This window comes from Coturnix japonica, chromosome 1 (assembly GCF_001577835.2).
Source record: "Coturnix japonica isolate 7356 chromosome 1, Coturnix japonica 2.1, whole genome shotgun sequence".
NCBI lineage: Eukaryota > Metazoa > Chordata > Aves > Galliformes > Phasianidae > Coturnix > Coturnix japonica.
Genome location: NC_029516.1, coordinates 120,208,220 through 120,223,431, shown reverse-complemented (window position 1 = coordinate 120,223,431; position 15,212 = coordinate 120,208,220). Strand labels below are relative to the sequence as shown.

Below are 15,212 nucleotides of genomic sequence, written 5' to 3'. Positions count from 1 at the left end.
GCTGAAAAGTTAGATCCATAAAACAAGGGAAGTAAATCCAAAAGAAGTCTAACAATCCGTGAGAGACATTTTTGGCATCTACTTATTTTTAACTCTTAACTGTCTCTTCTCAAAGGAGTTTTAGTATCAAGTAAACAAACAGAATGAAAAGCGAACAAAGAGAAAACAAAGAGGCCCACCAACCTAAAATGACAATTACAAAAAGATTAGAGGCTCAATAAGATGCTGTAATACGGAGCTGTCAATGAATCAACCTCTGCATACCTTGTGGCATTTTTGGAACATGGTGTGTCTATTAGCAAACAAGTAACAGAAACCGTCCCACACGTTTAGTCAGAAGATTTTTTTCTTCTTCTTCCTTCCAACTTTAAAAACAAACAGAAAAATCACACACACAAAAAAAACCCAAAACATGAAAAAAGAAAAAGAGGAGAGGAAGGGAGTAAGAATGTTGATTCCTGGGCAAGATGTTCTCTTAACCACGCTGATATGCTGTAACTTGAGATGGCAGAAATAAGAACGTGGAGGATGCTGAAATCCCATTTCCTCTGTGTGATTTAGAGAGGTAGTGCTTGGATGAGCTGCTGTTTCTGGTGCCCTTTGTCACACTTCAGCAAACACTTTGATGTGATGTGATTAAGCAAGACTGCAGTTAGAATAGTAGATAAACTGGTTTTTAACACTAACGTGTTTCAGGGGGGTGAACTTCTTTTGGTTTTTGTTGCTGCTTGTTTGTTTTTTTTTTCCCTGAAACCAGTGTAGTAGTACAAGAACAATTATTTTTCACTTGACATTTTTCCCTAATGATTATATTTGGTATTTCTTGTGCATGATTAGGAATCACGTAGTAGTCTATCAAAATGAAAGCAGTAATCCACGCATCATTAAAGTTACTCCTGCTGTGGCAAATTATGCTTTAGATTTCTTTTGTTTGCTCGATTTTCTTTTGCAAGAAGCTCATCGCAATGTCTTTGTGTATAAAATGCATTTTTAATATCAGTATGGTCTATATACATTCTAAAAACAGCAATCTTTGATACTTTCCCTGAGGCCCTGGGGGTCATCCTGCTGGGCATGGACGAGACTCCAAGAGGTTGGGGGATTAAACCTTCAGTCTTTGACACCAGTTATGTCAAGACCAGAGTCAAACAAGTCCATATGCAAGTTTTAGTGCTGCCTGATGAAAGGACAAGGCTTGGAACAATGGATTACATAGGGATTAACGACAATTAAATTAATTGCCATAGAAAGCAAAGTAAAGCAGAGGTGTTAGGGAACTATAAATGCCATTTCTTGCAGACATATTCATATGCACCATACAGTTTTACTTGAATGTGTGGTAAATGTTCTTCTTTTCGATTAAGAAGGTCAGTAAAATCTCCAGTATGGCTTTATTCTATTTCTTATTTCCATCTCTTTCAGGATGTAAAGATATTCATCACATTCTTCAAACATAATGAGGAAATTGGTCACATGATTTAAAAGATTGTGTGCTTCTGTCAGTAAGGTTTCAAAAGCATAATACATTTTTCCAGGCCTGGTTTATTTCCTTCATGTGTAATGCCGAATTTCTAGGGAGGATGGATTTGTTTTGTGTGAGAGCAAATGGGGTTTTTAACACTGACCTAAAGTGAACAGAAACTGAAGCGTCTTGAATTGTAAATATCACTTCAGTCTGCACTGATTCCAGGAACACCATAAACGTTGAGGAAACACGGAAGATGTGACAAGGAAGAAGCTCATTTTATTCCTCTGCTTGGCAGAAGGCATGGTTTGGATTATCTCTGCATGTCAATCATCCAGATGATTGCCTAATACATTTTAATGATTTCCAGCAATGGCAATGCCAGAGCCCATAGTGGTAATTCACTGCCTTATCGTTGTTTGGAAGGGCTTCCTTGAAGTCTCTTGGAACTTTCTTGCATGTTTTTGAGTCTAATGCTTCTTATCCTATTCATTACAATGGCAGAGATCAAATGTTTCTCTTTAGGGCAACCATTGTATATTTGGAGATTACTGTGCATCTCCTTTTACTTCTGTAATCTTCACTACTCTGGTTTATCCAGGTGTTTGTTACCCATCTTGTCTTTAGCCCCTCTGGTAGCTCCTCTCTGGACACTGCAAGAATGTTCCAGTGAACAGGAGAGGTGCTCCAGCCCTCTGATCATCTTAGTGGCCCTCCTCTGGACCTGCTGCCAGAGCTCCGTGTCCTTCCTGTAGTGTGGGCCCCAGGCCTGGCCTCACAAGAACCAAGTAGAGGGAAACAATCACCTCCCTTGCTCTGCTGGCCACCCCGTTTTTAATGCAGCCAAGAACACAGTTGGCCTTCCAGGCTGCAGGCGCACGCTGATGGCTCATGTCCAGCCTCTCATCCACCAGGACCCTCAAGTCCTTCTCCACAGGGCTGCTCTCAAGGAGATCTTCCCCCAATTTGTATAAATAACGGGGATTGCTCTGCACTTGGCTTTACTGAACCTCATTAAGTTTTCATGGGCCAACTTCTTCAGCCTGTCCAGGTCCCTCTGCATGACCTCCCTTCCTTCCAGAGTATTGACTGCACCACTCAGCTTGGTGTCATCTACAAACTTGCTGAGGGTGCACTCGATGCCATCATTGCATATTGCTTTTTGTCTGCACTACCCATCTCAGCCTGAATTCTGATCCTGTTCTTTTGCTCATTTGTCTCTACCAGCTTCATGTCGTGAGCAAATTTGATAAGAACGATCTTTGCTCCACTGCACAGGTTGCTAATGAAAATACTGAACAGACACCAGTGTGAGACAGACTCCCAGGAGATCCTCATCATACAGCCTTACACTCTGTGTGCCTTTGAGGGCTGCTTTTTGGGTTCTCTTTTTGGATGCAACAGATTTTCCTTGCAATCTGGTTGCATTAGTTTCCTTGTAAGGAAATATCAAGACTTTCATGAAGTCTGACTAAAATATCTGTTGCATCTCCTCCATTTACAAGTCCAGTGTTCCTGCTGTGTGAGGTAATGATGTTGGGTTTTCATTTGTCCTGACAAGTCTACGTTGGCATTCGTTGGATGGCTTTTCCTAGCTTGCTTATGGGAAGCCTTTCTTGCCACAGAAATTCAGCAGGTTTTCTGATAAACAATTTATATATTGCTGTTATTTTCAGAGTCAACTTTCCAAAGTCTGGATAACAAGAACAGGGCAGTGATCGTTCTGTAAAAGTAAGAGAGGTCAAGCAGACTGTGGGGTGTTTTTTTTTGTTTCCCTGTGTCTGTTGCTTGACTTTATGCCATACAGTTCTTTGTCTGGCAACAGGCAGTGGGTGACTCAGCAGGGCCAAAGTGTTGCCAAGTTGACTTCTGTAGGACTGAAAGCAGAGTGAAAAGAAAAGAAAACCATTTGATGGCAAGGACAGCATTTTAAGTGTCCTGATACTTTTTTCTTAGACTCGTGTGTTATTTCCTGTAGTTTTAAACCCTTGCTAGGTGACAGGTAGGTCACACACATACGGAGTTATCACAGCTTTGACTTGGCAGACCCTTTGAAGTGCCAAAGGCAGAGGCAGTGCAGGAACCCCATCGCCTGCAAGTCAGGAACTGCGTTCGGAGAGAGCTGCTGATTTTTCTGTAGAGCGGGGAACAAAGCAGCTTCATCCTGTAGCCTTTTATGCTTCTTAGGCATGTGTAAACATTTGATCTACGTTAGTTTTGTGCAGGGATAGCTTTCCTTCTTTTCTTAGGTGTAGCTGAGTGTACTGCATTTGCTTACAAACCAAACCACTTTAAATACTGTGAAGCTAGAGAAGAACATTTTAAGCAGATTGGGCAGCGTATGGAGGATTTGTGTTTCTGTGCAGCGCTTCAGGTATTGTGAAACTCAAAATGGAAGTTGTGGGATCTGGCCTGAGCTGATGCTGCGTCATATTTAAGCAATTGCTGTCTTGTTTTCTCTTTTTTTTTTCTCTATTTCTGAGGGTGAGAAGCCCTTCAATTTCCCTGCCTAACAGGAAATATTGTCACGACGTGCCACTTTCCCTCAATTGGATTCTGCAGCAGTAAGTGCTGCCCGTGTTTCTGCTACCGTTTTTCTCTCCGTGCTCCCAGCCTCCAGCAGGCTGTCCTCCCTTTTCAGCACTATTTAGTCAGGCTCAGCCCCAAGCTGCCGGAGTCGAATAAGCATCAGACAGTGCTCTCACACATATGGTTTGGATTTTGGGTGGTGCTGCGCGAAGCCGGGAATTGGGCTGAAAAATGACATCAGCCAACCGGCTCGTTGGTCTAGGGGTATGATTCTCGCTTAGGGTGCGAGAGGTCCCGGGTTCAAATCCCGGACGAGCCCTCTTTTTTTTGGGCAGAGAGGAACCTGATGGGATTCATCAAGAGCCAAGTGTGCGTAGGGTTCTGCGGCTGGGGAGGGATAACTGAGCGTACCAGTGCAGTTTCGGGCTGACCTGTTGGAGGGAAGTTCCAGGGGGAGGGATCTGGGTCATCCCTCCCTCTCCAACACTGGTGGGTGGGAGGTTGACCATTAGCCAGTAATGTCCCAAGAAGGCAAATGGAATTTTGGAATGCATTGAAAAGAACATAGCCAGCAGGTCGAGGGAGGTGAATCCTCCTCTCCTCCCCCTCTGCTGTGCCCTGCTAAGACCACAGGTGGAGTAATGGAGTTCAAGAAAAATGGGGATAATCGATTCTCAAGTAACAAACAATCTCTGTCTCAACAGAGGTTCCGCTCTTTGGTACAATGCATTTTTAACATAAAGGTATAGGAGCTGCAGTAGCCACGTACCTTCTGGGAGGGTCTTACCTTCCTGGCACAATAGCAGCAGAGAACAGCTCCACACAGACCTGCCTGCAGATGCTATCAGTAACATTCATCTGTGCTGTGCAGGAATGGAAAATATTTTTGTGCTGAGTTAACTAGGAGGCATATCCTGATCTAGCTTTGTCACAATAGCAGTTCACCGTGGGCACTTATTCGAGTTTCTTTTGCTGTGGAATTTTAACTTCAGAACAAACTTTTTCTCTTCCTTTACGGAGTGTGCTTTTCTTTGTTCTTTGTGAAAAACAGGAGGCTGTTTTTCTGTTTTCCTTGGATAATCCTGTGAAGGATGATAATGCTTGAAGGAAACAAGGGCCAAATGCTGTGAAGTGTGGTGCGTCCGTTGTCACAGCGACGGATCCGCCCCTCTCATTGCTCAGTTTGTTTTGGGTTGTCCTTCTCCCTTTTTCTTTGCAGAGTAAACTGAAATGAAACACACAGTTTTATTTGCTGAAGAAGAGGCTACATCTGTGCAAACTTCTTTAACAGCAGGGCTGGTGCAGGGGAGGGTGTTTGCAGAAGGGAAGGTGGGGAAGGGAGGAATGGAGAGGGGATTTACAGCAACACTGTACCACTCCCTGCTGCACTTCAGCCCCTGCTTTAAATCCTCACTGTGGAACAAAATAACAAAGTCAAAGGTTTGTTTTGTTTTGTTTTTTCCTCCTAAGGTGAATCATGTTTGGAAAAATTTACTTGTGAAGAGGGTGATAGAATTTGAGTCCCATAGATTCTGGAACTGCTGTTGGCAAGATAATAGTTATGGCCTGTTTCTACTGTAATTGCATAGCTTAATAAACTATGGAAACAAGCTTAATCCAATCTGGATGTAGCTGATGCTGTTGTTCCTTCCTAAATCTAAGTGACCCAGAATTGTTTTGCATTTGCAACCCTTCTGAGGCAGATACCTTTGTAAGTTAGTGATGCAGTTATGTCACCATCCTTAACTCTTCTGTTACTGATTGTTTTGCGTATTGAGTAAATGCATCACTTTTGGATGCAGGTGCAAATCCCTGGGGTGATGTTGGTAATGCTACCAGTACAGGAAACAAGGAACTCAAAGCTGATCCCTGTTGCTCAATATGCATTCATCAGATGAAAGATTTAGTTATCTCCTGGGCACTGAAACCTGTAACTCTTTGAGGCTGGAAAGTGGTATAGCAGCCAGAGAAAGCGTATGGCTAAATAATAATGGTAATAAAAAAATCAACTCATTTAAATTCATTTTCTTCCCTTTTCTAGTGATTCAAGTAGTTGCTTTTGATCTATTGATAAGAAAGTGTTGATGATGATTCTTTGTATTTCTAAGTTAGGCAGTAAAGGTTGCTCTGCATGGTGCTTTTGTTCTCTGTCCCTTGCTGTTGGTGAGCCTAAGAAGAAGAACCTTGTGCATGGTGCCTTTGCTTTCAGAGTCCTGTGATTTTCTTTTAATGCTTTCTCCTAAGGGATCTTGAAGCCAGAGCACAGAATGAGTTCTTTCGGGCCTTCTTCAGATTGCCCAGGAAGGAGAAGCTACATGAAGTTGTAGACTGTTCACTCTGGACACCATTCAGTCGCTGTCACACAGTGGGAAGGATGTACACTTCAGACAGTTATATCTGTTTTGCCAGCAAGGAAAATGGCTCCTGCAATGTTATCATCCCACTTAGAGAGGTAGAGTTGTTCATTTCAAGTCCTTGTCTGCCTTTATCTGCTGTCACTTAATTTATCCACAAATTATTATTTGATAAAAAGAGTGAGGTGCTTGTGTGTATCATGCCTGGAAGACTGTTTAAAGTTCATTCTGGAACTCATTAGAACATGAGTTCCCAGGATTATGCATGAGTAAGTTAATGAAATTGTCAAAATGAAGCTTGGGTAGTAGGACAGGCCACTGCAAGGTTGGAGTCTGATTGCTCCAGGACTGGGACAGTGCTCCTGTCTCAGCTCCACGAATGCCTAAGTCCAACTTGATGTCACTGGAGACTTCAGCTTGGACCCAGTCTGGCAACATCAAAGCATCCTTCCCCGGGGTCAGTACTTAGAGGTGTTGAATCTCTCCCTCCTCAGATGGACTCTAGCAAAGCTATGTGTACTTTGCAAACCTGTGGGGCAGTGAGAAAAGGGAGAATTCTGGAAAGAGTGATGAGTTGCTAAATTTCCATAAAATTAGAGACTTATTTAAATAGAGGGAGAGTGCATGGGAAGGTGGTGGGAGTGAAAGAGGAGAAGGGAATTGTCAGCAAACATCTGCCTGATCTGCTGTGGATGTGTTATGATCTCTTAATTAAAGCTTTCCTTTCATCCTCAACTAATAACAGAGTAACATCCAAATGATATAGATCCTAACTGCAGCAACTTATCTTCCACTCTTACAGAAATAGAAAACAATAAGAGGGTAGTGTTAAATACTTCATCACAAACAACTAAGCAACCGTTTTCCACCCCCATCTTCTAAAGTTTGAACATAAATTTCCTCCTCGGTCCCATTGAATTTGTTTGAGTTGACCTTTTCTAAATCTAATATTAATCATTGCTCCCTTTTCTTATCTTTCCTCTCAGTCTGCTCTGCCAGAGTGGGTGGCAAAGTTGAAATAAAAACAAAACAAAGGGAAAAACGGCTGGGATACTTTTGGCTGCCCGCTGTGAACTTCTGAAGATACCATAAACTTTGGGTGGCAGAATATGTCTGGCTAAGGAAAGCGAATATGAATAACCACTTTTAAGACATGCATGTAAATGAATGCCAGTTTTGTAAATGGTGGTGCATGTGAAATGTTGGAAGATATTTCCGTAGATGTGTGCATAATGTGTTTTCTTTGATGTTTCTGGAAAAGGTAATCAGTATAGAGAAGATGGAGGACACAAGTCTTCTTCCTAATCCCATCATTGTTAGTATAAGGAGCAAGACTGCCTTTCAGTTCATTGAGCTGAAGGAACGGGATGCTTTGGTGGAGAACCTACTCCAGAGGCTAAAAGAGGTGAACTCCAGCAACTCAGTGCACTGTAACAACCTGCAAAGTAAGAACCAGGTACTGAACTTATGTGGCTTTTTGAATTATGAATTCATTGTGTTTATACACTGGTCTGTTGTGCTGCTCTTCTCAGGGATCGGTTTTGGTCTGGTGCTGTCAGATGCTTTTGGTATTGACCGGCGCAGTGGTGCAGAGGGTACCCATGGTGCAGTTGTAGCCTGCACCATTTGAGGGGAGCAGTGAATACGCTGGGGGCCAGCACTGCCCTTCACAGAGGCCTCAAAAATCTGATGGAGTGGGCTGATAGAGATTTTGTGAAGTTCAACAGAAGTGAAAGTGAGATCTGGCAGAGTAGCCTCATGCAGAGGAGAGGCTTGGGCTGGTTGGCTAGGGAGCAGCTGGGCAGCAGAAGCATGGAGCTCATGGTGGACAGCAGGCCAAGCACATTGGTCAGCAGTGCCCTCTTACAGTGAAGAAGGCCAGCGAACTGTGGGGTTGCAAAACTTTATGAAACTTTATTGCTTTCCTTTATTCAGTGCTTATGAGTGTGATCTTGAATGCTGTTTCCAGTTTTGACTCTGCCTCACCAAGCAAGAAAAACAGTGACAAACCTTAGAAAGTGCCCTGGAGGGCCACAAGATGACTGTAGGTTGAAGTACATGACTTATGAGGTGAGGCTGAGGTCAGCAAGGATACTTAGAAGTTACTAACAACAGTGGTTTCAAAGGAACAACTCTTCTCTGGCATACAAATAAATGATAATATGAATAAAGTCCTGAGTAAGACCTTTCCTCCTGGAAATATTTTGATGCAACAGGCAAAGCTAGTCCAGGAGGCAGGCTGCTGCTTGTTTTGAATGCTGTTTGGGAGATGGTTCTTAACCTCTTCTTGTTTGTCACCTCCTGTGGACCTGCGCTGCAGAACACTCCTGTGTTCACATCCACGTGTGTGCTTGGGGGCTGTGAGCCTGGCAGCCCAGGAATGGAGGCTGCCCAAAGCAAGGACAGAAGTGAATGCGACAAGGAGAGCAGTTACTTGCTTAATGCTGAAGCACTGAGATCAGACTTTCATCAGTCGGGAATGGCAGGCCTTGATTTTGGAAAGGTATGGACAATTTTAGGAATGTTGTAAGTTTCTCTTTAAAATAAAAAAAAAGAAAAAAAAGAAAACAGGTAATTCAAAATTCAAACAGGTAATTTCAGTGTAGTAAACTCTGAATTGCCTGGAGAAGTTACATGTGCGCTAAGTAAGGAGTAGCCATTTTTAAATTTATTTGCATGTCTTCTTAATTCTTCTTTCCCCATTCCTTTCTGATGAATATTTATGATGTTTTTCCCTATCTTCAGTTGTGTTCTCCCTCCTTATGTGGTGATTCACATATGCAAAATGGGCATTGTTTAACTCCGTAGAGCAGACTTTCCATATCCTTTGGTGATGGAAATATCTCGTGGAATTTCTAAGATGTAGAATGTTTCTTGTTTACAAGATCTCACATGCACATGATTTGGTCTTTTAAAGATACCTTCCTGTTTGCAGTCTAGGGAGCAAATCAAGGAGAGTCTGTGGGATGACCATTTTGTGGAGTATGGCAGAACCGTGTGCATGTTTCGCACAGAGAAGATCAGAAAACTTGTTGCTATGGGAATCCCTGAATCCTTAAGGGGAAAACTGTGGCTGCTCTTTTCAGGTGAGCACCTGTAGATATGTTGGCTGTAGTCATGTCTGATTCTGTGCGTGGCAAAACATTTAGGTAGAAAATTTCACAAGGGCAATTAAATATCTTATGCATGGAGATTATGTGCTTAAGGAGGACAAATGATCAAGTACTGAAATAAGAACAGCAAGTAAGTACCTCAGTGGATGGTAGGAATTTTGTCTCAGGGCATGATGACACAATGTGCAGAAAAACATAATATCTGCTTTATCTGTGTAATTTAAAATTAACGTCATGTTTTCATAAAGTAATGCTCTTCTCTAAGGAGCAATTTGATTTTAGCATAAATATTGATTTAAGTCTGCTCAAATCATATTACTGCAAAATAATGACATCTTCAAGTCAGCAGCGCTGCTCCTGCTCCATGGTGAAAGCTGGCAGGAATAATAGAAACTAAAGATGGAAAAAACAACTCGTTTCATCCATAGATCTGGCAGAGCCAAAAAAGTTCCTGCAGCATGATCTCAAGTTTAGTCTTTAATCCAACATATGACATGTTCAAACAATTGCGAAGCGTATAACTTTTTAAATCCACTTGTGTCTTATCTTCCTTTCTGGCTGCTTCCAGATGCTGTGACGGATCTTGCCTCTCATCCTGGTTACTACGTACATTTAGTGGAGGCCTCTATGGGCAAGTGTTGTATGGTGACAGAGGAGATTGAGCGTGACCTTCACCGCTCGCTGCCCGAGCACCCCGCCTTCCAGAGCGAGACAGGGATAGCGGCGCTCAGGAGGGTGCTGACTGCCTATGCGCACAGAAACCCCAAAATAGGATACTGCCAGGTAAAAAACTCCTAGCGGGATAATGCTGCTTTTCTTTCTTGCTTTTTCTTTTTTCCCTTCTTTTTTCTCTTTTTTATTGTTCTAATGGGAATAATTTAAACTGTGGTTTTGATAAATAATGTCTTTGTAGTTATGGAAAACTTATACCTTTGGGCATTAGCTGTGAATTACTCTGGAAAACAAGCATGCTCTGCTTTACCAGAAGCATTCCCTCAGCATTCTGCAAACTGCATTTAGAGTTAGAGGAGGGGAAAAAAAACATACTGATGCTTTTGTTTGTTTGAGGGTGAGTTTCTTGCACAATACTTGGAGACAGTGCAAAGGGAGCTGGCCTATGCAGATGAGATTCGCACAGTGCACTTGAGCAGAGGTTTAATGAGGCTCTGCGCTTTTTTCCAACACTGATGACAAATGATGAAATTCTTTACCCGCTGTCACCTAAATTAATCTCTGTGCCTTCTGTGCAGCTCTGAATTCTAGCTAACGTCCTAACAGTCCCAGATTCCCACTCTTCTTTTGAAATACAAATATAGAAAGGGGGGAAAAGCAGGCCCCAAACATCTCTCACTGTCAGCTACCTACTTTGCATCTGGGCAAATACAGAATTGTGCCTTTCTTAGATGTTTCCTATTACTCTTAGGAAAAGCAGCATTTGTAAGCTTGAAAAACTCGTTATGTTTTTGTTTGGGTTGTAATTATGTATTCACTGACTGTTACCTTTCCTTGGCTGTTTTTGCCAGCTGCTTACATCAAGTTAGGCTACGTTTACTTAAAAATATCCACAACTTAGCTTTTGCCAGTAGGTTTTGCTGTCACTAATAAATCCTGATTTTCTTTTTTCCCCTTGTAAGTCTATGAATATTTTGACCTCTGTGTTATTGCTGTATGCCAAAGAGGAAGAAGCCTTTTGGCTGTTGGTTGCTGTGTGTGAACGAATGCTCCCAGATTACTTCAACCACCGAGTGATAGGTAAGCTGATGTCTCTTCCACTCTTCTTGCTAGCTGGGAAGGGTCAGCTAGGTGGCACCGGGAGAACTAAGGGTGAGATGCAGAACCCATGAGTGAGGTGGTTCATATGCTTGTGTACTGTGGAAAGACAGCAGCTGTGACTGCTTAAGTTCCAGTGTTATTTTTTGATTGAGAGAGTCTGAGCTGCAAGAGCCATAAACATACACTCTGCTTCTTATAGTTTGCCTATTTTTTTCTCCTGTTGGTCAGAAGGTAGTAGAACTTTTGCCTGCTAGATAAAAATAGAAGAGCTTGTGTGTCTTGGTTAGCAGTGATAGAGATTCTAGCTGTTTCAGATCGGTTTAGGAAAGATCTGCAGGCTGTTTTTGAGCTGATGTGTCTGCATTGCCTAGCTGCTAGAGTAATTTTAGACATGCATCTAAAATGACCCTTTGTAATGAGTGCTGGTACAAAACCAGATTGCTAAAAGTGAGGCACAGCAATAAGAAATAACCCCAGTTCCTCTGTAGCATATGCTTTGTACTGCACGTGTCATGTCTTTGCTTCATTGCAATGCAGCTGTTTTAGAAACTGTTGTGAAAGTAATCATGTAAATTGCTAATGCCTGCCTCATGCACAGGAAGAGAGGAGCTGAGCTGCTTGACAGAGTAATTGCACACAGACATGCAAGAAAAAGTACTTGTTCTTTGCAGTCTCTTCCTTCTCTTACAGAAATATCTCATAGCTTTCTCCTCTTCAATACTAACATTACTCTTTAGTAAGTGACTGCCATTGCACTGTTGTTGTACTAAAGGGAGGGATCTGGTGACTTGTGACTTTGTGCAAAAGACTGTAGCATGGGGAGTGGTCAGCTCAAGAAGCTCTTCTCTTCCCCCTAGTAGAATGGTACCCATGCAGTTTTGCACCATGATTGGTTCACTGAGTAATTATTTCTGCTGCTTGATTTATTCTTGACCTTATTGTGTCCAAATTGGTGCTACTAATCTTCCCCACCTTGCCTTCTCTGGTTCCTGTTCCTTGAGTTTGTATTCACATTTCATTTGACCTTCATTTTGATTTGCAACCAACTCTTATCTGAACTTTGTATTGTTTCTTTCTGCTCAGCTCTTCCAAGACCCAACTTTTCATCCATGCTGCCAAAAATGTTGTCCAAATTCTGATCTCTGTAACTTTAGTAATCTCTGGCCTTGGTATCAAGTCACTGTGCTTTTCCTCTTGAAGTGTGAGTGAGTGAGTAAGCTGTACAGTCAAAGCAACTACTGAATTAATGGCCTTGGTTATTCCAGACCTCCTTAGCTCCATCTTTTTTTTTTGGCCATTTTCTTTATGACATACAATGTCTGAGGCACCTGAACAGGCAGTTGAAGCAGGGATGTATGGCTTGAGAATGCAAGAGTGCCGTCTGAATATGTGGAGATGGGATCAGGAAAGCCAGGGTACAAATGGAACTGAACTTGGGGATGGATGTGAAAAATAACAAGAAGGGATTCTACAAGTGCATTGGCCAGAAAAGATAGGTCAAGGTGAGCCTCTGTTAATTGAGAAGGGAGAACTGGCTACAACAGACATGGAGAAGACTGAGGTACTCAGCAAGTTCTTTGCCTCTGTCTTTGCTGGCAACCAGGCTTCCTGTGCCTGTTGTGTCGGGGAATCAAAATCCCTCCCATTGTAAGTGAAGAGCAAGGCTGAGACCTGCTAATGAAACTGAACCAGATGACATGCGTTGCAGAGTACTGAAGGAACTGGTTGATGTGGTTGCCAAGTCACCCTCCATAGTAATTGAAAAAGCCCCAGCTGGAGTACTGTGTCCAGGCCTGGGGAGCCCAGCACAACAAAGTTGTGAAGCTGTTAAAAGGGGTCCAGAGGAGGGCCATAAAGATGATCAGAAGGCTGGAGCAGCTCTCCTGTGAAGAAAGATTGAGGGATTTGGGCTCCTTCAGCTTGGAGAGAAGGCTCTGGGGAGACCTCATTGCAACCTTCCAGTACTTGAAAGGTGCTTGTAAGGACGGAGACCAACTTTTTACATAGGCAGACAACGATAGAATAAGGGGAAATGGTTTTAAACTAAAAGAGGAGAGGTGTAGATTAGATGTTAAGAGAAAATTTTACTCTGAGGGTGGTGAGGTGCTGGCACAGCTGCCCACAGAAGCTGTGGTGCCCATCCGTGGAGGTGCTCAAGGCCAGGTTGGATGGGGCCCTGGGCAGCCTGAGCTGGTGGGGGCATGATCATTAAGGATCCTTCCACCCCAAGCCACTCTGTGATTCGGTAATACTATGATGATACGTTAGAAACAAGTTATACTTGAGTCAAGAATGGAGACAAGAGTCATGCATGTTCAGTTCTCATGTTACCATAACTTTTCCATCCTCTTCATAAATGTATGGGCCATATTTACTACACTGTATTTGTTAGATTGTCATCACCTTGCTATTATCATTTTTCAGACAGTGAAAACCCCACTTCATTTCTCTGAATTCCCTTTTCAGTCCTGAAGAAGTCATTTGGGTCATCCTTTTTTTGAATGGATACTCTAGTATTTTCCTACCTACCAGGTTCAGTTCTGCCTTTGGATGGTGGATCTTTTGAGTACTGGGGATATACATGTATCAGGGTTTTGATGGCAATTGAAGCTGTTTCCTGTTATTGTTGTGGACTGTGATAAGGAACAATTGCCTGCAATAGCTTGAAAGATAAAATTACTGGAATTTTGTACTCATGATCATTTTCAACTTTTACTGTCTTCAGCTGATGCTCCTGGGGGTGTATCCTGCTGTACCCAGCACTGCCAGCTGAGAGGATGTGCATTTGTACACATGTATTCATATACGTCTAAATCCTTTTATTCCTGCTTAATGAATGTTGTCACCTCCTATATTTTGTTACCTGGAGTGAAAGCTCTGCTGCCTGCTTGCTTGAGCACATATGCTGTAGAGGAATCTACTGTTTCATTACATAGACCCCAAGTCGAACAGTAAAACACTTTAAGATTGCTTTTCTTACCACTTAATTATTATGTGCTGTTTTAGCTAAAAACAACAGCTGCTACTATTACTGTTTTACTGCACCCTAAAGGCACTTAGCAGAACCAACACGGTCTTCTTGCAGAATGTTGCAGTGAGGATCACAGACATAAGGGTTGGGGCTGAGATCACAGCAGGAAGATAGTGGGAATTTCATTGTAGCCATATGCATATCTTGTCAGTGTAATTTTTAAGGAATGTCTTAAAACAGCGATCATCGTTAGCTTTAAAGAGTATTTTTCCTGTGTCAGTCCTGGCTAATATCACTTCTTGCACTTTGCAGGTGCTCAGGTAGACCAGTCGGTGTTTGAAGAGCTTATAAAAGAGCAGCTTCCAGAACTGGCCGAACATATGAAGGATCTGACTACCTTAGCTTCCATTTCTCTTTCATGGTTCCTCACCCTTTTTCTTAGCATCATGCCTCTAGAAAGTGCTGTGAATGTCGTAGACTGCTTTTTCTATGATGGGATCAAAGCCATATTCCAGCTAGGCTTGGCCATACTTGAAGCCAATGCGGTGGACTTGTGTAACAGCAAAGATGATGGGCAGGCCCTGATGATTCTGAGCAGGTACCGTCACGCATCTGGTTGTAGGAACGTTGCTTTCCCTTGCAAATCTTTCTGCAGTCAAGGGAATTTGGGTGCTGTTGTCATGACAACCGCAGGCACCCTGTGTTAACATGCCGCTGCTGCTTGCACGGTGCCTATCTCAAACAATGGACTTTGTAATTCTGACAAATATATGTCCTGTGACATTTCCTGGCGGTGCCGAGACATGCACGGACTGTGTCAGTGTGCAATATGTATTGCTGCTCTTCATGTCTTCCCTGGAGTGACGAGCTTCCTGCTCCCGACTTCAAGGAGACAGAAGTTTTCTTGGGCAGCGTTTAGTCATTTGTCAGGCTTCTTGTTCCTAGGATGAGCAATATTGAAGGCATTTCTAAAAAGCATAGCAACCTAAAGAAAAAATGTGTTCTAA

At 42.6% G+C, this 15,212-nt stretch overlaps 1 protein-coding gene and 1 non-coding gene across 3 annotated transcripts in view; both read left to right on the top strand.

Moving 5' to 3' along the window:
* Positions 1–15,212, top strand: part of TBC1D8 (TBC1 domain family member 8) — a 44,061-nt gene that overhangs the window by 20,193 nt on the left and 8,656 nt on the right. For both annotated transcript variants that reach the window (XM_015850348.2, XM_015850356.2), the window contains exons 6-12: positions 6,239–6,446; positions 7,610–7,804; positions 8,669–8,851; positions 9,284–9,434; positions 10,030–10,244; positions 11,096–11,213; positions 14,518–14,803. In XM_015850348.2, the coding sequence (XP_015705834.1) occupies positions 6,239–6,446; positions 7,610–7,804; positions 8,669–8,851; positions 9,284–9,434; positions 10,030–10,244; positions 11,096–11,213; positions 14,518–14,803 (1,356 nt within the window). The remainder of the gene's footprint in view (positions 1–6,238; positions 6,447–7,609; positions 7,805–8,668; positions 8,852–9,283; positions 9,435–10,029; positions 10,245–11,095; positions 11,214–14,517; positions 14,804–15,212) is intronic.
* Positions 4,242–4,313, top strand: TRNAP-AGG. Its single transcript has one exon. It is a non-coding gene; the product is annotated as a tRNA-Pro (tRNA).